The following is a 26,134-nucleotide window of genomic DNA, read 5'->3' as shown; positions in this document are numbered from 1 at the left end:
CAGCCTGAACAATAATAGCGAGCATGACATTGTATCACTTATTTTATTTCACAGATACGCGATGCAAAAAATTCTTACCTTACAAAATAGCATATCTTTACACAAAGCCCAGAAGATTTCTTTTCTAAAGCATCCAGATATGTAGAGAACTGTTAAGGAAAACATGGCAGTTCACCCACGATCTGAGACTTGACACGTTCAGCATTTCTTGGGGCCTGATCCAATGCTCACTGATTGAAGCTAGTGGGAACTTTTCCATTGCCTTCTGTGGACATTGGATCAGGGCTCTGATGCATATTATTCTTCTGAAATCATTAGTGAAAGACAGATATAAATAGGACAGTTATAAATAACACTGACGTATTTCACCAAGTGCTGAGAGGTGTTAAGTAGTTAAATGAACCTTTGCTTTTCAGTTTGCTTCTTGGTAATTTTATTCCTAGTTTTCATTAGGACTTATCCATTCATACAGCTTGTTAAAGTATGAAACAAAAGGTTATAAAATAGTACTAAATTCATCAAGGACCATTTTTATGGAGAACTGCCTGTAACTGTTGGAGAGAAATATAATGCTGGAGAGAAATATTTCTGAAGTGTGAAATTTATATTAACTGCAGAGAGAACATTTATTTTTATTCTATAAACGGTAATTTACATATAGAATCATAGAATATTAGGGTTGGAAGAGACCTCAAGAAGTCATTTAGTCCAATCCCCTGCGCAAAGTAGGACCAACGCCAACTAAATCATCCCAACCAGGGCTTTGTCAAGCCGGCCCTTAAAAACCTCTAAGGATGGAGATTCCACCACCTGCATAGGTAACCCATTCCAGTGCTTCACCACCCTCATAGTTAAATAGTGTTTCCTAATATCCAACCTAGACCTCCCCCACTGCAACTTGAGACCACCTCCCCCAGTGCTTCTTATTCTGTCATCTGCCACCACTGAGAATAGCCTAGCTCCATCCTCTTTGGAACCCCACTTCAGGTAGTTGAAGGCTGCTATCAAATCCCCCCTCACTCTTCTCTCCTGCAGACTAATAAGCCCAGTTCCCTCAGCCTCTCCTCATAAATCATGTGCCCCAGCCCCCGCCCCCAATCATTTTTATTGCCCTCCACTGGACTCTCTCCAATTTGTCCACTTCCCTTCTGTAGTGGGGGGACCAAAACTGGATGCAATACTCCATGTGTGGCCTCACCAGTGCTGAATAGAGGGGAATAATTACTTCCCTCAATCTGCTGGCAATGCTCCTACTAATACAGCCATGGTATACATGGAAGATCAGTTCAGGAAAAATATGGGCATTATGGATATTTTTCTCCTGCAGATCTTTTATGCATCTCTTTACGAGGTATTGTGCACCTATTCAAAGAAGATAATTTACAGACTGTCAGAGGGCCAGATCAATCTAAATGGGACTCAGATCTTCTGCAAATTGACCAGAGCTGGTCATGTATTTTTGAGAGATGAAGAGTGGTGGAACTGCAAATTTGAAGGCAACTTCAAAAACCTCAAAGCCCAGATTAGCTGATCCATTCAAATCTGCTTTACTCCACCACTGACTTTGCAAATACATATATCTGGCTGGAAAGTCTGTGTGTGTGGAATTTAAAAATTGACAAGTGAATTACTTCCCTGACTGCAGAAAACCCAAGTTCCATAGGGAAGATGTAAACAATTATTTTGTTCCATTATTAAAAAAAATGATCAGAAAGGAGTGGGGACTCTCAGCCACAGCTTGAAGTGAATTTGAACCCAACTCCTATTTATTGAGGATTGAGGCCTCTATAATTGATCACATGGTATATTTGGGTTGGTGCGGAATCAAGTCCCCTTTGTTTCTACTATTGTAGAGCAAAACCCCTTCACTTTAATATATCTATATCTATCTATCTTATTTACAGGTGACTGACATAATTTTGCCTTCACTTACAAAGGTGCTACTCCAGTTGTAGATAACTATTATTATTACCGATTGAAAACAGGATTGTTTTCTTGACTGTGGGAAGCAAGTTGCCTCTGTAAGTCAGCTATTTGTTTGGTTTACACTGTAAACGGGAATGGCTCAATGTACATGAGAATTGAGCCCCATATCTTGTTATTTCTGAGGAAATGCAAAACCCTAAATTAAATGACAATTATTCTACAACCCAAAAAGTAACTGCCTGATATCTTGGATGCTGCATATTGTGGGTATCTAGGGAAGTCTGACTGCTAATGTCATGGCAGGTCTGTTTTGCAAAGCTATGCTAATTGGAAACCAATAACAATTAGAGTTGTGGGGGGAAGTACTAACTAAAACAAGTTCTACCAAGTAAATGCCTGACTCAGCGGTTCCTGGTGTCTCTCAGGATTGGTTCCTAATTATGTTATGATCCATTAATTATGAACAAACATTCAGTAAAGCTAATAGAGTTAGGCAGTATCTTCCAACAGCTAAGAATCCTCTAGATAAAAGAGAGCAGTTATGCCAGTATTCATGCTTTTAGCATCTTTTTTATGAGCATCTGATGGGCCACAAACTCATTTTGTGAAAATATATTTTCACAGAACTTTGAGGCCCCAAAATATGATAATTAGACTGGGGAGTGTTTTAAAATTTACCCACTTCATTTTTGGAACATTTTAACTTTTATTTGCATGGAGAAGGTAATTCAACACGTGCATATCTTTCAATGATTTTCAGATATAGACTAGGTTAGCATAATATGAAGATCTTTCTGTACATAAATAATTACAAATACTGGGTCTGAGATTGCAACGGCCACGTAATTTGCTGGAAAGCCTTCTCCATATACCTTCTACCCTAGATCATTGATAACATCTCCCTAGGTTTGTTTTAAAATAAGCAGACTTTTCTTAAGCACTAAATTTAGCCTTTCAGTTATCATGAGATGCAGAGGTGAATCCACCAATTTATTAATATAGACCTGTAGGTTGTATACACTTTACTTACCGTTCAGTCAATGTATTTCTGTATTACCTTACCTTAATAACTACAGGTGAGCATTATAAAGGATATAGATCAATTAGTTTTCGGAGCACATCCTCAGAAGGGATGATAACTCTGTGCATGGTCAGTGTTATCTGTAGCAGCTGGTTGTTTTTACATAGGTTTCCTTCTGAATCTGAAAAGTGAGGTGAAGCATTCTTATCAGGAACATAATAAGACTTGTCATACAAGAGGATAGGGTTTTTTTCAGCTTTCTGTTCTGATCAGGCTGGTTCACATAAGCAATATCAGAGACAGTAGCTACTCTCAGGTTTCAGAGTAGCAGCTGTGTTAGTCTGTATCCACAAAAAGAAAAGGAGGACTTGTGGCACCTTAGAGACTATTTATTTGAGCATAAGCTTTCGTGAGCTACAGCTGAAGTGAGCTGTAGCTCACGAAAGCTTATGCTCAAATAAATGTTAGTCTCTAAGGTGCCACAAGTCCTCCTTTTCTTTTTAGTAGCTACCCTGTTGCATCAGTGAGATGAGATTATTTTGCAAGCAGAGGTGCATAGAAATCATTTGTACTTGCATAAAATATTTCATCCAAGGATTTGAAAGCCTTTTACAAAGATTAATTCAACCTCAAAACATCCTGCAGAGATACACAAGTATAACGGCCCCAATCCAGCAAAGCTCATAAGCGTATGTTTAATTTTAAGCAAGTGAGTATAACCATTGAAACAAATTGATAAATTGAGGTGGAGAGGTTAGGTGAGGTGACTTATCCAAATCAAACAGCGAATCAGTAGCGGAACTGGATGTAGGTCCCAACAGGCAGATTTTTAAAAGGGCACATGCAGTTTTCTGCACACCTGACTTGCATGCCCAAGACCTTAGGGTACACACAGAAGTCAGGATTTACACTTGCACACAGCTATGCATGCACAATCCTAAGAAGAGTGTGTATATCAGGAGATTTTGCATGTGCAGAAGTCCAGCGACGTGCCCACTTAAGAAAAAAAAAATCTAGCCCCAAAAGTCTTAATACAAGTTCTCTTACTTTATCCCTTACATTCACTGTACTACTGTTAGTTTTTAGATACACATTTGTGTTTCCCGTATCTCTACTTGGGAAGAATCCAGGACATCAAGTATTTCAGATATGTTTAAATTAACATTACTGTAAATTTGTTACATAAATGCAAATATAATTACACCGAGTATTTTATAAAAATTCAAAGAAGGTATTTTATACCAACTCTGGAGAGAGAGGCTTCGCTTCTTCTTCAACGCTTAGTCAGACTGTCGGCCGTAGTGATAGTTCGCCATTTGGTCTGTTCCTGCGCAACCGCAAAGGTTTGACCGTCTGAGAGTCCAACATGGGAACAGACTTGATAAACCCATTTAATAGGGGGTCTTCCTCTGGGCCACCTCCACCTCTCGGTTGGTGGAATTTTATCCCGGATGTTACATGCCACACGGAAAACGATGTTCGCTGGAACGTCTTGTGGCATCCTTGCGACATGTCCGAAAAGTGTAAGGCGCTGCCTGCGGACAATGGCCCTAGTAGTCCGTAGACCTGAACGACCATAAATATCTGCATTACAGATTAAGTCATTCCACTTTATGCCCAATATACAACATTGACATTTTGTGTGGAAAGCCTTCAGCTTTGTCCAGTCTGTGTGGCATACTGTCCATGTTGTACGGCTGCAAAACAATATAGGAAGGATACAAGTCGAATAAATCCTGAACTTGGTTGTCGTACTAAGATGATGTTGATTCCATATCCGTTGTAAACAGCCCATGGCAGATGCTGCGATGCCAATCCAATGGAGAACCTCTGTGTGAGAACTGAAGGAGCTGGTAAGCATAGAATCCAGATAACAAAAGCTGGAAACCGATTTGATGGTTTCATTGTTCAAAGAGATTGGAGTCACAGGTGGACCTGGTCCTAGATTTTGCAGTTTTGTCTTTGATCATGAAACATGGAGACCAATCTTAGCTGACTCCTACTCCGTATGCTGGAGTGCCTCACAAAACCTTTTGGGGCTCTGTACTAAAAAAGCAATGTCATCAGCATAGTCAAGGTCTTTGAGCAAGAGATGACTGATCTCAATGCCTATGAACCTGATGGAATGATGCATTATGAAATCCATTGCCTGACAAAAGAGTGCAGGGGCCAGAATGCAACCCTGCCTAACACCAGATATTGATTTAAAAGGTGCTGACATCCCGTTCCCCAGACTAACATGGGCAGTGGTTCCATTATCAAGGAAACCTACACCCTTTAAGGCCTTCCATAACGTGACATGGTCTACTGAATCAAATGCAGCCTTAATATCAACATACACTACATGCAGGGGCTTTCTGAACTCACGATGTATCTCCGACAACAAGTAAAGGGCCAAAATGGCATCTAATGCGGACCTGTTCTTCGTAAAACCTGACTGTTGGGGGACGACATTTCTGGTGTGGCAAAGGCTCCAGGCACGCCAGCAAAACATGCGCAAATACCTTCTCTGGAACGGAGAGCAAGGTGATCGGCCTGTAGCTCTTACATTCACTGCGCGGTCCCTTGCCCTTACAGAGTGAGATCACAATACCTTCCTTCCAGGCGGTTGGCAGAGTTCCAGTTCTCCACACCAGACGAAAGATGGCCAGAAGTGATTCTGCTGCAGGATCAATAGCACATTTTAGCAGCTCTATGGGGATGCCATCAGCACTGGCTTTGTGTCCGTTTTTCAGTTTAGAGATGACACACTTCACTTCATCCAATGTTGGTGCATCAGTACAAATGTCTGAAGCCGGAACCACAGTGACTGCCAGATCATCCATCTCCGAACAAGAGGCAGCTGAAGAATGATTCAGGACACTATGATAACACTCCACCCAGCGTGAGAGAATGTCATCATCCAATTTAACTGGATGGCCTTGGCTATCATTCAGGATGCCATTTGTAGTGACTACCTCTTGACCCCTGGGGTTGCAAATGGCATGGAATACTAGCTTCAAGTTGCCCCGGCTAAGCCAAATTCGACATCATCCGCCACTTGGTTATAATATGCCTCATGATCGCTGAGTGCCAGGGTGTTAAATTTTCACTTCAGCTGATTACGAGTGCACTTATCACCATGCTGGTGAGTTGCGGCCTTCAATTTAATTATCTGGAAGGCCTCCTCCAATACCCGGCGTTGGCGTGCTGGATGCCTATAGCCAATCATCTGCTCAGCAAATTGGTTGCGGGTAGAAGTGAACAGGGACCAGGCAACCTCCACGTCATCTGGCAGATTAGCTAGAGCCGAGAATGTGTTGCTTTGACATTGATACAAAACCTGTTGCTAAACCTGGCACACGTAGTGCATCGATGTCAAACTTCTTCATCATCATAGAGGGCTTACCTGCTCGTTGGAACATCAACACCATACTGGCGACCAATAGATGGTGGAGAGGCTGGCTGGTTCAAATAAAAATTTGACTGACTTGCGATTTGAAAATAAAATGTAATCTGTTTGAGTGCTTTTAACTATATTCCCCTCTAAGAGCCTGCATTTATGTTACAAGTTGAGAAGAACAGCTGAAAACCAAAATAGCATAAACATCTTCTTGAAACAATGCTTAATCAGGAGAAGGCAAAATGGAAACAGTAGGCAAAACCCCAGAAACGCAGCATATTTTGCTGCATATATTGTTAGAGGAAAAACATTTCAAGTTGCATATCACCCCATGGAGGTGTTGTCAAGGTTAATCCACCTAAAAAACAATATAATGAAGAGGCAGATATCAGGTAAGGGTTTTGGTGCTATCTGAAGGTGCCAACTGGGGAAGGTGGACTCCAGATCTGAAATCTCTCCTACTAATCAAAAATCTAGGATGAAAAGCCTCCCTAAGTCTTTGCCTAAGGATGCAAATTCAGCCTCTTTCTCCTGTGTCTGAGTTGTACATCAAAAGATAGGAGAAGCTGGGTCACTTAAGTCAACAGTTTGTAAATTTCTTCAGCACTGGTGCCTCAGCTCACTCACTTTAATGAAGATTTCTGTATTATGGCTCTCCCTGTGCTAAATACAGGACATCTAGCAGACAAAATAAGATATTGATCTACCATCATTTCATAGCCAATTTTTATTGACTCAGGAAACATCCTAGAACTTCTCCCTAACCCCTCCAAGTCAATTTAGGGTCCTTTTAACCTTGTGGGATTTTGAAACATGTCCCACTTCTTCTTGAACTGCTTACTTTGGTTGCTGGCTGTGAGGGGGTGTTCACCACACACCACCCAGGAAGGGTTTAAGGTAGCTCAGAAGGGGCTAATTAACCTAGTAGGCTGCACCTGGAGGGAGATTTAGGCTTGACTAACAAGCATTAATTGAAGATGGAGCCCATCTGGGCAGGAGTAGGCAGGGCTTGTATAAAGCCAGGAAGGGAGAACAGAAGGGGGCTACAGCATAGAAGTTTGCAGTCACTTTCTGGGTGTAGGGAGGAGAGAAGAACAAAACCCATTAGGGGAGCAGAAGTCCTGGGATCCTGACCCCTGAGGAAGCTGGAAAAGAAAGCCGGTGGAGGGCAGATTAGGAAGGAGAGTGGGAAGACTTGCCTGGAATGGCACCTGGACAGCTACTCCAGTGAGACTTCCTTACCCTGGAAGGGGGAAAACTGTATAGTGACCTGGTTGGTGGGCCAATCCACAAAGACAAAGCACTGCAATTCCTAGAGAGCAAGAGGAGCCATGGCATAAGCGAGCAAAGGAAGGGGTATCAGACTGGGCAGAACTAATTCCCAGATGCAGGCACAAGGGGTGTCCCAACGGTGAGTAACGCCTGTTATGCTGGCTCCGACAAACGGTGGTGTGTTTTTTCTTGTATCGTTTTTGGAATTACACTGTCCAAATTGTTTACACGGTAGTTCCCTCTTCAACATCTGTTTGACTAAAGCTTTAGAATTAATAGCCATCTTCATTTTTAATGATGCACTAATTTTCTTTCTGGATCATTTATAACTTTTAGTTGTTTCCTCAACCCATCAGCCCGTTTATAAGCAATCAAGCTAAATCTGGTCAAACTGAACTCATTTACATGCCAGTAAACTGAAACATTTTGGTTGCACTCCATTAAACCCTTTCATACACATCTTCCTTTAATAGTTCCACAAATATCGCCGCTATATTGTTCTCCACTGAGACTGGGCTAGTCTGCCTGAAGACAGGCCTAGTTTATGGATCACATATCTTAATCTGTAAGGGACCAATTCTGGCTTCAGTTACATGGGTGGGAGTCTCTAGGCCTTGCAGTCATATAACTGAGGGCAGAATTGGGCCCTAGCTGCATATAAAGAGCATATGAGCAGCAAAAAGAAAACACCATAATATGGATGCATATGGTTGTGCAAAAGAAACCCACACTGGCTGTAGGGTGACTGTTGTATATTTTGCACAGAAACACTTTGGCCTTAACAGCTTACTTTCTTTAAAGGATTAAGTGTGTGTTTTTGAATAAAAGCATCTTGATAGACAAAAATTCTATGTCCATATCCTGGGACGCTGCTCTGGCAGGATAATGTGGACAGAAAGGGGGCTTGAGCAGCCAGCTGAAGATTCCCTTTGTTCAGGGAACCCCTAGGTGGCATAAATCTGATAGTTTGATTTAATACCATCTGTTCCTGCTCCTCCTGGTGCAGACAGAGTACTGAAGAGACTGGAGAACATGAGCCTGGAGCATGCTGTATTCTGGCAACTCTGGGCCAATAGAACAGGGTCCCTAGGGGTAGAGTACACTGATGAGAGCAGCCTGAGGATAAGCTGACTTGAATGAGGGGCTGAGCCAGCTCCATTTCCCCCAGGATAAAGGGAAGGCAGTAAAAAGCATGGAAATGTACTTTCTCTTTAGAGATTTTCATCTCTGAATATTTTGACAGCTTCAAGAGGAAAAGCCTCAGCAGGCAGTTTTAGAGAAGAATTTTTTGTGTACTTCTTAACAGGCCTGCTAACAGCACATCCTTGTTAGATGGGCCATGAGGGTGTGCAGGTGCACTTACCGCTAGTGAGAAGTAGTGGACATTCTGGCAGGCAGATAAATGAACGGAGACCATTTTGAATTGCCCATAACATATAGGGGGAATGCAGTGGACATAATATATCTAGACCTCAGTAGGCTTTTGACATAGTCCAACATGACATTCTGATAAGGAAGCTGGAGAAATACAGGTTTGGTGGAACTACAATTAAGTGGATCTATAACTGGTTAAACAACCACAAACAAAGAGTAACTATCAGTGGAATTATGTCAGATTGGAGGGAAGTCTCAAGTGGGGTTCCACAGGGATCTGTTCTGGACCTGGTGTTCCAGATCTTAATTACCTGGATGTAAGTAAGAGCATACTGACCTCATTTTCAGATGCGACAAAGCTGGGGGTGGGGAGTTGCCAAGACTTTGGAGGACAGAGCTAAAATTCAGAGGGATCTTGATAAACTGGAAAACTGGGCTATAGACAACAAAATAAAATTAACTAAAGACAAATGTAAGGCATTTAGGGAACAAAAACCAAATGCACAAATACAGAATGGGGAGTAACCAGCTTGGCAGCAGCTCTGCTGAGAAGGATCTGGGAGTTGTGGTGGATCACAGACTCCACATGAGTCAGCAATGTGATACCATTGCAAAAAAAGCAAATAAAATTTTAGGTTGCATTAACATAGGCATAGCAGGCAAGTCACAGGAGGCGATAGTACCACTCTTCATGGCACTGGTTAGGCCTCAGCTGGAATATAGTGTCCAATTTTGGTCACCAATGTATAGAAAGGATGTGGAGAATCTGGAAAGGATCCAGAGGCGAGCAACAAAGATGAAACAAAGTGATGGAAGGCAAGGCATATGAGCAAAGGCTGAAGGAACTGGGTATGTTTAGTTTGGAAGAGAGGAGTTTAAGGGGGGACAGGATAGCTTTCTTCAAAAACTTGAAAGGCTGCCATAGAAAAGATGGACTACATGCAATGGGGTCAAACTACAGCACAGCAGATTTAGATTAAATCTCAGGAAAAACTCCCTAACAATAAAAAACAGTAGGACAATGGAACAGACTGTCTCTGGAGGTTGTAGAAGCTCCTTCACCGGAGGTTTTCAAAAGGAGGCCGGACAGCCATCTGCCTTGTATGGTTTAGATACAACAAATCCTGCATCTTGGCAGGGGGTTAGACGAGATGACCCCTGCGATCTCTTCTAACACTATGATTCTATAAACTCACTCTATTCCCCCAAAATGGAAATGTCCTTGAAAGTCAATTAACAACCTTTTGGTTTCCATGTGTGCAAGTGGATAGAAAGTATTCTGACTCCTGAACCAAAACATCTGTTTGTAGGCTTCAATTCCCTTCAAGGAACCAATAAGACATTAAAGCTCAGTGTTAGCAATTGGTATTTTGACCTGAAGCAATGCAGGTTCCCATATGGAGGCAGTTATAAACCAGATCTCTACTGCAATAATGTGATATTTATTCATCATAACTGATGGTGCCTTTTTTTGTATCCAGATAAAAAAAAGAAACTAGTAGTTGATCTTAGCAGCTGGAAGCCAGAAGAAATCCACTTTAGGGTTCTTGAAGAAACAGCAGGAGAAATTGTGGAGCTGTTATGAATAGGTTGAGTGCCAATAAGCTATTTCCATATCAGATGACTGTTTTTTTTGTTCATTTCCAATCTCTCAAAAGGGGAAGAAAAGAGACCCATGACATTGCTGACCACTTATTCAAACTCTTTACTTTACAAAATCTTGGAAAATAAAATCACAAAATCAATAGGTATGTAGATTAAAATATCTAGAGCTGTTTATTGTCAAAGATTCTTGGGCTGTCTATCGACCTGTATATTAAACTTCCTATTCTCAAATGTGATATTGAGGTCTGGGTCTTCACTGTTAGTGTTTAAAGTTCATTTAATTCATTATTTAGTTGTACTTTTGTGTCTGTCAAGCCACAGCCTGCACTGGGAATATGGTATGGAGCTCTTCAGCCAGAATTCACACAGGGCAATAGGGAATGTCAACACCGGTTAATGTGGTGAAGCAGGGCCTCAGCCTCTCTAAGTGTGGCACCATTTGCGTTCAAAGTGCCTCCAGCAGCACAACTCCTCCCCCAGTTCTTGTACTCGGAGGCGCAGATCATAATCTCCTGTGGCTTAAAAAATGGATGGAGACACTGGAGGAGTGCTTAACAGTTTCCATTTAGGCCCCCAGTCCAGGAAAGCACTTAAGTACTCATTTAACTTTGAAGCCAATAGGACTAGCGCTTTGCAGAACTGGGGCCTTATGGACTTAAGTGCCAGCTTTTGAAAAGTCCTCAGCACCTCCCATTGTGAGTGCTATTAAATGTCTACTTGAATGCTTTGATGATATCTCCTCTATCTGTATTTCTAAACACAATCTACTGAGCTTTTTACAGTGATCACTTTCAAGGCCAGCCCTAGGCATGAACAAAGTACCATCGACATGCAGACTCTGTACCACTCACTTTATTAGCACCTCCTCTCTACAGGTACTGAAGCCTTCTCCCACCCCATGATCCGTCGTCACCCTCACCATACACAGGCACACTACATGCACCTTGGAAGGCAACTGCAGGGCTGGCTTTCTTAGTTGCCAACCCACCCCTCCCCCCCTTCCTTCTACCAGTAGCTGCTGAAAGCTTTCAGGTCCTCTTTGCTGAAGTCTTAATTACAAGCATCTCTGAACTGGCCAGCTGTCAAATCCAACCCCCAGAACTGTCACATGCCAGTTTGGAGCTCTTATTCTGTGGACTGCTTTGTAAAACAGCCCCTGGGTCACCTCGTTACTCAGACTTCAAAGCCCCCACTACAATGGTCTCAAAGTATTTCATTCTGTGGACCAATATGATAACCTCCACAAACTAAGAACTGCGCTCAGGTGTTTAGCACCTCTGGAAACAAGGGCACCTTTATTTACGAGCATAACTATGGATTTAGCTGCTTAATGTTTGGTACCTGTTTGAAAACCTGGGCCATGGTCCATAGTGTGATTAGAAAAGGAACTACTAAAATATAACTTCATGAAAGGAAATTACACAGTTTACTTAAGTTTATCTTCATGAAATGTATGGAGCAGGTGAGTGGCACCTTCTTGAATCAATCCCTGTTGTAAGAATTTGTATGTTTCCACATGCACTTGAACCATGAGTGTTAGGATATAGATATTCAGGCCTGTCTGCAAAGGCCTATACTCTAAGAATTTAGGTGTATTCTTATCACTTAGCTAGTTATAGAGGTATAAAAGAGAGAATCAAAATCACTGTCTGCCAGTGTAAGGTCCTTCTCTTACTGTGACAGTCTGAGGCCCTGTGCTTAGGCTAAGATCTTTGGCTAAGCAGCAGAGGCAGCCATAAGCTGGGAAGCGAATAGTCAGATCCTCACATTCCAAACTAGTCACACTGAAATACGGTGCTATTGGGCTGTTAGGAATACAATCCTGTCCTGATAATGCCTGTCACCTCCAGAGAAAGGGAAGTGCCTAGAAGATGTAAAAGGAAACTTCATTTGATAGCATCCTGTCTGGCAAGAACTCACTTATCAATAGCTGGGATGTGAAATCCTCATTTCTTTGTTCTATGCCTATAGTCCCCATTTCCCTATTGTTTGTCTGTATAATCGCTGTCTGGTTCTGTGATTGTTTCTGTATGCTGTATAATTAATTTTGCTGGGTGTAAATTAATTAAGGTGGTGGGATATAATTGGTTAAATAACCATGTTACAATATGTTAGGATTGGTTAAATTTCAGTAAAATGATTGGTATAGCTAAGCAGAACTCAAGGTTTACTATATAGTCTGCAGTCAATCAGGAAGTGTGTGTGTGTTGGGGGGGGGGGGGAATGGGAACAGGGAATGGGGGTGGGGAAATTGGAATCATGTCCTGCTAAGGGCAGGAATGGGAACAGGGCCACAGGTAAGGCTCTGTGGTGTCCAGAGCTGGGAAGGGGGACACTAAGGAAGGAAACTGGAATCATGCTTGCTGGAAGTTCACCCCAGTAAACATCGAATTGTTTGCACCTTTGGACTTCGGGTATTGTTGCTCTCTGTTCATGCGAGAAGGCTCAGGGAAGTAAGTGGGTGAAGGAATAAGCCCCCTAACAATGAGCAGTTTATTTTTACATTTATAAGTTGAAAGCTTCTTGACTCATTTTCATTTCCGCTTGTATACCTGTTACTAACCACACACCCTGCTGAGCAAAACCACTAAATGAATACTAAATAAATTGGAATGGCTGCGTGTCAGTGTTATATCATTTTACATTAGGAAGTGCTGCAAAATAGCATACAAGTGTTAGTTTTGTTTTACTGCATTTGTTAAAAAAACCCAGAACAACCCATGTGCTTTCATTCCTTTTTTCTGTAAAATACATATGCTATGTGGAAGTGGGAATTTTTCAGCCAGTATGCATGCTACTCAAATGGGCAGATAAAATAGACCATGCCAATCTAGATCTATTTGCCACCATCAGCCACTATTAAAAAAAAAAATCCAGTCACCAATAACTGGGAGAACATCTGAAACAGAAATGCCTTGTACCATGTCCTGTAGACTGCCACATCTGGGCTCTGAGGGGCTCTCAGAAGGAATATGTTCCACAGTCAGGATCCCTCTCCTGAGGCCTGGCTGACAGTTCATAAGAGTTCAACCCTAGGGGGATAGCAAGAGTGCCCCAGATTAACTGGTTTCAGAGTAGCAGCTGTGTTAGTCTGTATTCGCAAAAAGAAAAGGAGTACTTGTGGCACCTTAGAGACTAACCAATTTATTTTCGTGAGCTTTCGTGAGCTACAGCTCACTTCATCAGATGCATCCGATTTGTTAGTCTCTAAGGTGATACAAGTACTCCTTTTCTTTTTCCAGATTAACTGAAAACTTGTAGCGGGGGAACACCTAGAGGTCATATTTGGGGCTGGATATTTCATAACCAACATCTTTATCTATAGGGGTTCCTGTTTATCACTGTGGTATCTAAACTGTACTCTGAAGTGAATCAGAAGCCAGTTCAGGCATGGAGCACTGATATCACATGCTCTCAGTAACCAAACCTCTAAGAAGGTGAATAACTTTTCTCAAGTACCTGAAGTCTCCTAGTAGTTCTCAAAACTTATCACCCTAGAGAACACATTGCAATAACTAAGCCAAAATAATAGATAGCTGCATGGAGGTTCACCTCACTTGATGCTGCGGTCACTCACTACTTAGAACTCCTAGGGGTAGCAGCCTTCAAAGTGCTATTTGTGATGACTTAAATAGCCACCTCCCAATAGTGGGAGACACTCATAATCATAGGAGCGTAGTGTTACAAATGTTGACCCCAGGAGATAATTAAAGCAGCATACCTCCATAGCACAGGTGGGAGAATCAAAGCACTCAAAAGCTCATATCAAAGATCTTAAGGAAACATGTATAAGAGTACAAAATAAATATGAAGGCTTATCCAGGAGCTCAGAAAACTGTTTACCATCCTACTCATGCCTATTATACTGCACCTCTGCTCCAGATGGAAACAGATGCAGGACTAAAAGAGAACCTTAGGAACACTAGAAACAACCCAAGTTGGAAGGGGCTCTGTCATGAGTTCTATGATGCCCCGCAAAAGGTACTACTCATTTATGTCCTCTTCAATTGCAAACACCACAGATAGCATTGCAGGCCCTCATGTTGTCTCATCAGTTTTTAAATCAATCTCTGCTAAAAACTCCCCATTCTCTCTGATGCTATGCAATGTGAGGCAGAAACTGTAAGGGAACCCCAATGGTTCTGGTGGTTTTTAGCTTAAAAATTAAAATATTTACTCCCTTCTCAAACTCAAAAACTGACCCTTGCAACAAGTTGGCAAAGTACTAAAGAAGGAGCAAGAGGATGAGTGGGGAGTAGTTAGCACCCCCCAACAGTCAAGTCGCTATTTGAGGTATATGATCACTTCTGTCTTCAGGCCTCTTGCTCGTCACACACATTTTATTTGATTGAATATGCCCCCAGTGGGCATGCTTGGTAGACAGACATTTATATTATGAAAACTGTGCAAATTACCTCCCCCATTGTGTTCTGAATATTCAGTGACTTCCTAGCCGAAAAATGTCCCCTCCTCTGTGTATTCTGTGGTTTGAATTCTCATTTGCTAAATATATTAAAGCAGGCTATTACCTTGGTCTGCTCTTCAAGACCTCTATACAGCCTCCCACTCTCTTGGAAATTCCTAAATAGAACCCTGAAGTTACATGTATGCTATCTGGTGCAAACCGTCATACTGATACTTTATATGTAAATTATGACTACATTAATGTCAACCAAGAGGTGAAACTATTTCTGGAAGCTTTTCTCTAGGTACCTTTCACTTTCTTTCATATACGGTTCATCTTTTTGTTTGCTTATTGAAAAAGAAATGGACAAAAGTATTTTGTTGAGCTTCATTTACAGCAGCTCCCCAAGAACTTGACCAAAATCTAATTCTTGAAGCTATACTTGTCTTTCCACCGACTGGCCTACGTCCTTGGAGTCTCGAGCTGGTTACTGCTCCATCTTTCATACAGCAGATTTACCCACGTTGCCTATTGCTGCAGTTGTGATGCTTTAAATTAGCAACCTGTGGCTATCTAATGGCAGATATAGTCACTGAGACCCAGATCCTCAAAGGTATTTAAGTGAATACCTGAATACCTTTTGAGGATTTGGGCCTAAGTTGCTGATTGCCTAATGGATCCAGACTAGGTCATGATCAATCTGGGTAGAGGAATTTGCTCATCATTTTATGGCAGCCTTTATATTAATAGATAGGGGTGGGGCATGCAAACTAAATTCAGGAGATTCCCTTTCAGCAGTAAACCATCATTTCTTCTCTGCTACCTGAGCTTCAGACACGATGCACCACTCATTTATCAAGCCTCTTAGAGTTTTTTTTTTAAAAGGGGGGATTCTTTCTCTCTTGGGGAAGAGGCAGAAGATAGAATGTTGCAGCAGTTCTGTTTACATTACAATTACATTCATATTGGGGATACCCAATCATGTGACAACCATGCTATAACATTCCTGGGTTTTGTTTGAATAGAGGGACCAAATCATGTTCAGGGTACTATCCTATAGACAGCACTAAAAAGGTCTGGCCTGTAACATGGTTATTGGCCCTGTTGTTTGCACCTTGTTTGCACGCAGGAAAAAAATCGATCCATGCTGTAAGATGGCTAAGGCCCATACACAGTAGTAACCTTTGTATAGTTGGGAACTTAGGGAAGAGAAGCTAAGTACCATTCATGCTCCATTTGTATCAGACACACATGAGGCATAGCTCTCTCCATCTCATGCACAAACAGGGCCTGATCCAACTCTCACTGAAGCTAATGGAAAGGAGTCCACAAAGAGGAGAGACTATAAAATTAAATGAGAATTCACCAGGACCTTGGAGAGGGGAAGGAATATTAACCCCACTTTCCATATTCAGCTCTGCAAAAGGATCCCTAAACAACAAGCCAATAAAACACGAGTGTTGCAAGAAACCCCATACTTTGGGATGAAAGTTCTCGAGTGTCCTTTCCCCTGTGAGACAATTGGGGAATCTGTATATGTACAGCCTATGAATTGTCTGATACAGATATATGTAACAATTCTCCAGTGTCATTTTGAATGTGGGGTTTATTTGCTTTTTCTCAGGTTCTCTTGAATTTCAAGGGGCAGTGTCCAAGGGCTAACAATAAACCTTGATGGTCTTCTTTTCAAATAGAAGCACCCTAGACTAAAGGCTGGATGCTATGCAAGAGAACTGCTTTATCAGGGGATGGGCTGACTGGCAAAAGAATCACCTGGTAGTGGTCTCTCCTGTTGAGACAAAGCAGGAGGTCACATGACACAGAAGGCAGGAAGGCTATAAAAGGGCAGGAACTGCTCTTTATGTCACAAACCTCTCAAAACCACGTTTGGCCTTTTTATAGTCGCTCCTAGCTGTTTTCCAAAAGAGTTGCTATTTGAAAGAATAAATCACTTGAAAACCATTGGTGGAGTTTTCCAATGCAGAAAGACATCAAGGAGCTATTTTTTCATGTTATATTAGCTCTTCTGCAATCATTATGACCAAGACCTAAAGTGACTTGTTTAAAAACAAGTGTGGTAGGATCTCCCACAGATATCTAAGGTAGCTTGTGTACTTTTGGCCCCCTGTTTGAAAAATATCTAAATAGCTAAAATGATCTGTAGTCATGGAAAGCCCCACTTCACATTCCTCAATATCTGAAACTTTCTATTAGACTCATACCAGAATTTCTTTTAGGTAAGCTTCCTTTCCAGTACAGAGGTCTCCTCTTCAGCCTCATCTCAAAGTATTTGGGTCTCAGGTATTTCCAGAGTATACTGGTCTCAGGTCCTCTCTTAGGTGGACAGGGTAAGAGACACAATGATTTCTCATCAAGGTACTCATTCATCAGCTGTTTCAGTGCTAATATAGTCTTTTTCCACTTGAAGGTGTATTTGTCTTGCACACCTTTGCCCTCCCTTCCTTTTATCACAGATCAGTATTCTTTGCATCTCTTCAAACTAGTTGCCCTACTTTGTAGCACTGAAGCATATTTCCATTCTAACTTGTTCACAGATCTTTCTACCATTGTGGGGTTACCTGGAAGAAAAATTTTACAGGTTCTTTTGCATTGTTTTCCTGTTAAAATTTTCATTAACTAGTAAACTAATAATATGAAAGTCTGTTTGAAGAGTCCAATTTGGGTTAATGTTGGAAGAATCTTGCTTGAAGTGAATACCTCATTTGTAGGGCCCTATCAAATTCACGGTCCATTTTGGTCAATTTCACTGTCATAGGATATTAAAAATCATAAATTTCATGATTTCAGCTATTTAAATCTGAAATTTCACAGTGTTATAATTATAGGGGTCCTGACCCGAAAAGGAGTTGTAGGGGGTCGCAAGGTTATTGGGGGTGAGGGGGAGGAGGTAGGTAAGGTACTGCTACACTTACTTCTGCATTGCTGCCTTCAGAGCTGAACAGCTGGAGAGCATCGGCTCCTGGCCAGGAGCCCAGCTCTGAAGGACGAGCTGCCACCAGCAGCAATGCAGAAGTCAGGGTGGCCTGGTATGGCATCGCCACCCTGACTTCTGCGCTGCTGCTGCCTTCAGAGCTGGGCACCCGGCCAACAGTCACCGCTCTCTCGTCTCTGAAGGCAGCGGCAGCGCAGAAGTCAGGGTGGCGATGCCATACCAGGCCACCCTGACTTCTGCATTGCTGCTGGTGGCAGCTTGTCCTTCAGCTCTGAAGGCAGTGCCGAAGTAAGGGTGGCAATACCGCAATCCTCCTAAAATAACCTTGCAACCCCCCTGCAACTCCCTTTTGGGTCAGACCCCCAGTTTGAGAATATTGGTCTCCCCCATGAAATCTGTACAGTATACAGTAAAAGCACACAAAAGACCGGATTTCACAGTGGGAGACCAGATTTCAGTCAGTGATGCATTTTTCATGGCCATGAATTGACTAGAGCCCTATCCATTTAAGTTATTTAACTTATCTGCAGCCAAAGCTTGCTGTTTAACCTGAGACCAGAAGGCGATGATAAGTGCACTGTTAAGACCTAATACCTTAAAATTTTAAACTTATCGCCCACTTCCACCGTGCATTTTTGTCCTCCCATATAACTTATCATACGTACCCCATAATCCAGGGTGGAATTTTCAAAAGCACTTAAGTAACTTATGAGCAAAAAATCCCATAGACTTTCAGTACTTAAGTCACTTCATTCTTTTGAAAATCCCACCCTTGATGTCTGTCTACCTGATTTGTAGGTGCAATCAGATATCTGGCTGCTATCACTTACACTCAAACATTCCAGGCACAAAGCTTCCTATCCTACTCCCACTGAAGTCAGTGGGAATCTTACGTGCTAGTTTTCAAAATCAGGACTTTGAAGTTTAGTGAGTTAAAGAGGACAAACTGACTTAAATAGCAATAGAGAAGAATCATTTGGTAGGGAGTGGAAAAGGCTTAATGAGAACAAATTGATAATATGAAGCTCCTTTCTACCACTCTCTCTCTTCTTCATGTCTAAATTAGAACAACACATATGGAATGGCCGTAGCTGCCAACTTTTAGCATCTTATGCAAATTTATAGTGAACTAATTTGCATGTCCTCATAAACTTCAGCCTTTGGTCAACACATTCTGCTCTAAGCAGTGGTGTGCGTAGGTCATGGAGATGCCAAAAGTTGGTATCTATGGATGGCATGGATGGGAAAGAATCTTGGAGGCTGTCATGGTAGGTGAGCGAGTCTTGGAGAGCGACTGGGTCAGTGGTGGGAGTATGGAATTGCCAAAGGATTTCGGGGCATGCTGAATTGGATAGGTTGCAGTGTTGGGACTGGGGTTGCTGGGTAGGTATATTGTGGGAGGAATCTTGTGGCTGAATAGGGAAGTTTGGTGTGAGGCTGTCTGGAATGTAAACTGGGGGCTGCTGAGAGATGAATATATGGGGGAAAACTAGTGACTGACTAGGGGGGAAGATAGTGTCTGGAGAGGAATCCTGGATCTGGGAGAGCCTGGTACTAGTACTGAACCCCTCACCACTTCCTCCCTGGCTGCTGGAGGAGCAAGTGTCTCCTCTTAGCTGTTCCTTCCCCACTGATCCAGCAGGGGAGACAGAGGCCATTTGGCTGCCCCAGCATAGTGGCCACTGGTGGCTGACAGCTGCATTTGCAGCCTATTACTGAAGCCCAATTGGATGCATGACCTCTCATCTGGGCTGCAGGAATATGACATGGTTGCCGAATACATGAGTGTCACATAAGACACAACACTTAGCAGCCCTGAATGGGGAAAACATGAGAAAATCCTAATTCCTCACTGTCCCAGTCCTGTGGCCACTCTCATTGAAATCTATGAGCCTCAAAGTCAATGGGCATTTCACACACAGAGTGCCCCTAATTGCTGGTTCAGATTTGTTGGAGTATGTTCAATTCTGAGTGATAAATCTTTCCCAGATCTACTTAGATTCTAGACTCTGGGGCAGAGACCATCTTTGGTCTGTGTTTGTACAGCACTTAGAACATTGGGGTCCTGCTCCATGAGTAGAGCTCCTAGGAGCTACAGTAATACACATAATTAATTTGCTCATTTTGTAGGTTATTCTAAACAATTTTCATTTGTCAATATATTGCATTTTAAAGAACTAACATATTTGTATGAATTGGAGGCTGATGTTTAATGTTGCTGATCAGCACTGGGGAGTGGGAGAAAGAATCCCATCCATCCAAAATGAGGAATTATAGAAGATAGAAATTATCCAAAATAAATGTTCTGAAGGAGAGTCAAGTTCAAAGGCTGAGCAAAAACAGATCTTGATGTCACATTATTGATCCCTGCCATATGAACTCCACACTTCAAAGACATGACACCTACTGAAAAACCTCACTTGGAGATGTGACATTTCACCACCATATGTATGCAACTGGGCAGTGACTTAAAGTTCACTCTGTGTACATTTGAGTCTAAAAGGCACAGTGCTCCAAGACTCCTGAAATCCATCTCCCATGCATGAGTAGCACGGATTGCCCCTAATGGCTGCTGCCTCCCCTTTGCCCTTCCCCAGATGCTCACTTCAAGTTCTGAACTAGGTATCAGGGATGGGATGAAAAGAAGCTTAGGAAAAATGTCTTGATTTTTTTTCCAGCCTAAAACCTTCCAACAGCAAGCTCAATTGGACTGTGTAATAATCTCCCATGGGATGTGGAAGCTACATTGTTTGAGTCATTTAAAACTGGTGCAAAGTACTAGAAAATATACTGTAGTGGTGGTCTTAAGGACTGGCAGTGTGGATAGTACTGTACAAGAGACAAAATACTGAAAGTTCCTGCTTCGAAGAACTTACAATCTAAACAAGATAGACACAGGGTAAATAGGATGCACTGGGAAGTCCCAAGAGGAATTAACTGGATTTTATTTTTTGCTGCTGCTTCACACATTGGCTGGAGGAAAGAATGGACACTAGTACTGCTTTCTTTGGAGACTGAATTGGTCATCACTTTTAAATGCCTAAACTTTTGCGAAATGTAGAGAGATTACATCCTTTTCCTCGACTGATATAAACATTTTTCTCCCAGATTCCTCTAAAAGGCATTCACTAAAGGACCTAGGGAGAACTTTCATCCTTTCTAACCACTTCCATAAAAATTGAACATGGAAGGCCAGATCCACAGCGGGTGTAAACTGACCTAGCTCCACAGATGTCAACAGACCGATTCACACTTGCACTAGCTGACGATCCAGTATATTTTGACTAGTAATAGTCCTTGGTATATTCCCTCCTTCAATCGGAGATAATCATTGGCACGCCATAGTCAAATCCCATATTTTACATGCAACATCATCCTACAAAGTAGAATTTTTTTCAGTTCAGTTGTCCAAAGTCAACATGCTGAGTTAAAGGAAAGAAATAAGATTGAGGGTCAATTTTTTTTTGTTTTTTTAAACAGCTTTTTAAAAAACTAATTCATATTTTTGGCAGAATCTCCTATGGAAAATGTTAAATTATCAATGGCTGTTTTACATTTGTTACAACCACAATCAGCTTTACTTAACTAAATTAGCATTAAGCATTCTAAAGAGCAGTAACAACTCTTCTGTGCTTGTAATGTCATTAGCTCCTTATTAACATAATTTCTGTTGCCAAGCAACTAAAACTTCTATGCCATATTTGATGGAATTATGCCAAGATTATGTAAAAGCATAAAGATCAATTCCATTTTAAAACAGAGTAAAACTGAGCTAACTGATGAGTACTTTATCTAATAGAAACGTCAATTTTCAGTTTAGGATGGTAATATTTAAGAGGTGGGGGAAAAAACCCAGAAATTGAAGGATAAGAGGTAAACAAAATGCCATTTCCAGGTGAATCTAGTAGTGAAAAACTAAATGATAAAGATAATTTACTTCAATGTGGGTGTGTATTCATTTATAAAATACGTAACTGCCTTTGAGTCAGAATTCTGTGTTACTGTTTGTGTGAATTAAGCTGACTTTCTAAGCTTTCCATCAGTGGCAACAGGATTTGAGCAGGTAGGGAATGCTGACCTCACATATAACCATCGGACTTTGTTTTTAAAATGTTTAAAATTTTTAAAATTGCCAGGTTGATGGGATTTGATGAATATATTGTACCCTAAGTTTGCCTTATGTATGTCTGGAAGATCAAACAGGATGCTTTTTTTAAACAACTAAATGCATGGAAGTCGAACTTCATGGAAGTCTAACCGGCTCTTGATGATTTGGGCTACAGTTTAATACCTTATATATTGCGAAGAGAACTGTGTAAGCAGACCCTTCTAGTCACAAGGAGATGCACTGAAATCATTAGGGTTCCACTCAAGCCTGGGTGGGTGCCCACATGGCTTTCTTTGCAGGACTGGGGCCTATAGCAATTACTAAGGCTCTCTAGAGTTATAGTAAATGTTATTCTTCTAAAAAAAACCCCAGAGATTGTTGGCCATGGAGAAATAAGTGTGGTCCAGTGGTCTGGGCACAGGAGGCCAGGAACTCCTGAGTGCTGAGAAGAGCACTGATACTGACTTCCTCTCTGGCTTGTGGTATGTAACTTATTATTTAAATCAGCTTCTGTACCAGATGATTGGAGAACAGCTAATGTGATGCAAATTTTTAAAAAAGGTTCCAGAGGCAATGCCAGCAATTGCAGGCTACTTCAGTACCGGGCAAACTGGTTGAAATGATAGTAAAGAACAAAATTGTTAGACACCCAGATGAACATGATGTGTTGGAAGAGTCAACATGTTTTTTGTAAAGGGAAATCATTCTTCACCAATCTACTAGAATTCTTTGAGAGGGTCAACAAACGTGGACAAGGATGTTCCAGTCGATATACTATACTTCAGAAGTCCTTTGACAAGATCCCTCACCAAAGGCTTTTAAGCAAAATAAGCTGTCATGGGATAAGAGGGGAAGGTCCTCTCGAGGATCAGTAACTGGTTAAAAGATAGGAAACAAAGGGTAGGAATAAATGGTCTATTTTCAGAATGGAGAGAGGTAAATAGTGGTGTCCCCCAGGGGTCTGTACTGAGACAAGTACTCTTCAACATATTCATAAATGATCTGGAAAAAGGGGTAAACAGTATGGTGGCAAAATTTGCAGAGGTTACAAAACTACTCAAGATAGCTAAATCCAAAGCAGACGGTGAAGAGTTATAAAGGGATCTCACTAAACTGGGTGACTGGGCAACAAAATGGCAGATGAAATTCAATGTTGATAATGCAAAGTAATGCACATTGGAAAACCTAATCCCAACTATATATATAAAATGATGGGGTCTAAATTAGCTTTTGCCCATCAAGAAAGATCTTGGAGTCATTGTGGATAGTTCTCTGAAAACATCCACTCAATGTGCAGTGGCAGTCAAGGTGAACAGAATGTTGGGAATCATTAAGAAAGGGATAGATAATAAGACAGAAAATATCATATGATATGCCCACATCTTGAATACAGTGCACAGATGTGGTCGCCCCAGCTCAAAAACATATATTGCAATTGGAAGTTTCAGAAAAGGGCAAAAGAAATTATTAGGGTAGGAATAGCTTCCATATGAGGAGAAATTAATAAGACTGAGATTTTCAGCTTGGAAAAGAGACTACTAAAGGGGGATATGATAGTGGTCTATAAAATCATGACTGGTGTGGAGAAGAGTAAATAACACTTACTTATTTACTCCTCCTTTACTTTACAAGACCTAGGGGTCACCAAATGAAATTAATAGGCAGCAGGTTTAAAACAAATAAAAGGAAGTATTTTTTCACACAGCACAGTCAACCTGTGGAATTCCTTGCCAAAGGATGTTGTGAAGGCCAAGACTATAACAGGGTTCAAAAAAGAAAGAGATAAATTCATGGAGGACAGGTTCATCAATGGCTATTAACCAGGGTGGGCAGGGATGGTGTCACAGAAACACTGCCTATTTTGAACTGCTTTTCATGCATTTCTCAAGTGTTTAAAGCTAAATATATTCCTTTCTACCGCTAATATGAAAACAAAATATCTAAGGTTTTTAGGGTACAGTAGCCCTGGTGAGGACATGGTCTGTAGAGAAAGATAGTGGGAGTTAAAAGGTTAGCTTAACTTACCTGGCAGTGTAGGGAGAGGTGGTTAATAATGCAGCTATTTGGTAGTCTACTTGGGGTTATTTCTATAGGAAGGAATGGAGACATTTGTCTGCTCTCCTACATTAGAAAGGACTGCCTGAACACCTTCACTAGGGAGGCACTAACTAGGGGCAGAGCTGCCTTTTTTCCCCGGATACTCCTGGAAAGGTAGAAGGTCTTTATAAAAGTCTTCAGGCATGCTGGAGGGGTTTGCTGTGCCTGTTCCTGATAGTAGCTGCTGTGTGCTTCAACATGAGAAGGGGGAGGCATCATAAGATGCTGTTGGAATAAAGGTATCTCAGTTCTGAGGAATATTTTACTTTTCTTTATGAAGTTGCTGTATGGTACCAGCAAAGATTGTCTGGAATTAGCTTGTGTTTATGGTGGTTCTTTCTGGAGTCTCTCTTCTAGGACAACAACAGACTATAACAGGGTTCAAAAAAGAACAAGATAAGTTCATAGAGGATAGGTCCATCAATGGCTATTAGCCAGGATGGGCAGGGATAGTCTCCCTAGTCTCCTGTTTGCCAGAAGCTGGGAATGGGTGACAGAGGATGGATCACTTGATGATGACCTGTTCTGTTCATTCCCCCTGTGGCACCTGGCATTGGCCACTGTCAGAAGACATGATACTGGGCTAGATGGATTTTTGGTCTGACCCACATGTTCTTGGCAAGTCTCAAAGACCATCTACAAAGGATTTTCAAAAATTTAGGTTTATGCCCCTTTGTGTTTTTATTGATGTATAAAGTAGGCCTGAAACATGTAGAGTATTATTCTCGCTTGTCCTTTGATCTTCCCTGGTTCTGCTGGAAGGTTTACTGTGGATGTCAGATGATGCATACTGCTAGTATTTCCACAATACCTGAGGGGATGAGGGTGCCCAATGTTTAATACAGATGCTTTCTCCAAAATGTTATTTAGACATTGAAATTAAGTACATGTTAACAAAACAAACCAATAGTTGTAAGCAGTCTGAATAAAAGTTGTTCGGCTCTTGTGAAGTTGTTTCACTAGTTCCCGTGTCTGCCAGCCTGGATGGACTAGTGTGTGTGGTGCATGTGTGGTTGGTTTGTTTCTTTAAATAAAAAAAAAAAGCGGGGTAGGGGGTATGGAGGGCAGAAACTGAACAAACCTTTCAGAGAAAAGGGGCATCGCCTAATTTTTTTCCCCTAGTGGATGATCTTTAACATGTCTGTTTGTCCAACTGTAAAACAGCGATAAGATGCATCTTCTTGGAGGTGCTGTGGAGGATCAATAGTTTTCTGTACAGTTCTGAAGAGGAAACATGCTACAGAAGTATTCTAATCTACAGAGCAGGTGCAGTCATGTTTAACTTATTTTGCAAAACACCTACTGGCAATTATATCAATTTCAGGCTATGGTGGAGAGGGAAGTACATTCAGACTGCCAGCACCATTCCCAGATTCGCATCACTATATTATATCTATATAGTGCTTTCATTCAAATAGGTCCTCAAGAGCTTCTCAAGTTATGTTATGTTGACTCTACAAGGTGTGCTTATAAATATATCACTTTGCTCAGTGACTGATGTGCTGTTTAACACTAAACAAGCAATACTATATATCAGTTATCAGGAAGTGAAGCATACGATAACCATGTGAATTTACAGGTAGAAGTTGTGGACAAAATGAAATTATCCCATTTAAAAATTGGCCAAGACCCTGAGTTAACACTCCTATCTCTCCTGCAAAGCACCACAGTATCTCTAACCATGATCAATCTTGTTTTTTACGATTCAAGTGAAATATCTTGCTATGGAAGTACTGCATACAATTCTGAACAATTATTTCCAGTATAGTTTCAGAGGTAGGCTTTTAAGTGCAGGACCAAATCAAATAATTATATTAATCCATGTTATATTGTAGTACATATGGTATGGGAAGCTATTTTTACTGTCAGATGCATAATGCAATGAGATGTACAGTGCCTATTGACTACAAAAATCTATATTCCACAACTTTTTGTTTTGTATGCCCTTATGATTCAAGTACTTCCCACTTTGAGCCATTCTAACAGGCACA

The 26,134-nt window shown here is 41.4% G+C and overlaps 1 protein-coding gene across 3 annotated transcripts in view; it reads right to left on the bottom strand.

Moving 5' to 3' along the window:
- Positions 1 to 26,134, bottom strand: part of RASGRP1 (RAS guanyl releasing protein 1) — a 76,294-nt gene that overhangs the window by 39,030 nt on the left and 11,130 nt on the right. For all 3 annotated transcript variants that reach the window (XR_012159476.2, XM_073348850.1, XM_073348848.1), the window contains 2 exons: positions 3,023 to 3,128; positions 79 to 141 (listed from right to left, as the gene is read on the bottom strand). Coding sequence is in view for 2 of the 3 variants with exons in the window: in XM_073348850.1 (XP_073204951.1) it covers positions 79 to 141; positions 3,023 to 3,128 (169 nt within the window). In the remaining variant the exon portion in view is untranslated. The remainder of the gene's footprint in view (positions 1 to 78; positions 142 to 3,022; positions 3,129 to 26,134) is intronic.

Source organism: Lepidochelys kempii, chromosome 6 (genome assembly GCF_965140285.1).
Source record: "Lepidochelys kempii isolate rLepKem1 chromosome 6, rLepKem1.hap1, whole genome shotgun sequence".
Classification (NCBI taxonomy): Eukaryota; Metazoa; Chordata; order Testudines; family Cheloniidae; genus Lepidochelys; species Lepidochelys kempii.
The sequence above is the reverse complement of the archived record's forward strand: the minus strand, read 5'-3'. Positions and strand labels throughout refer to the sequence as shown.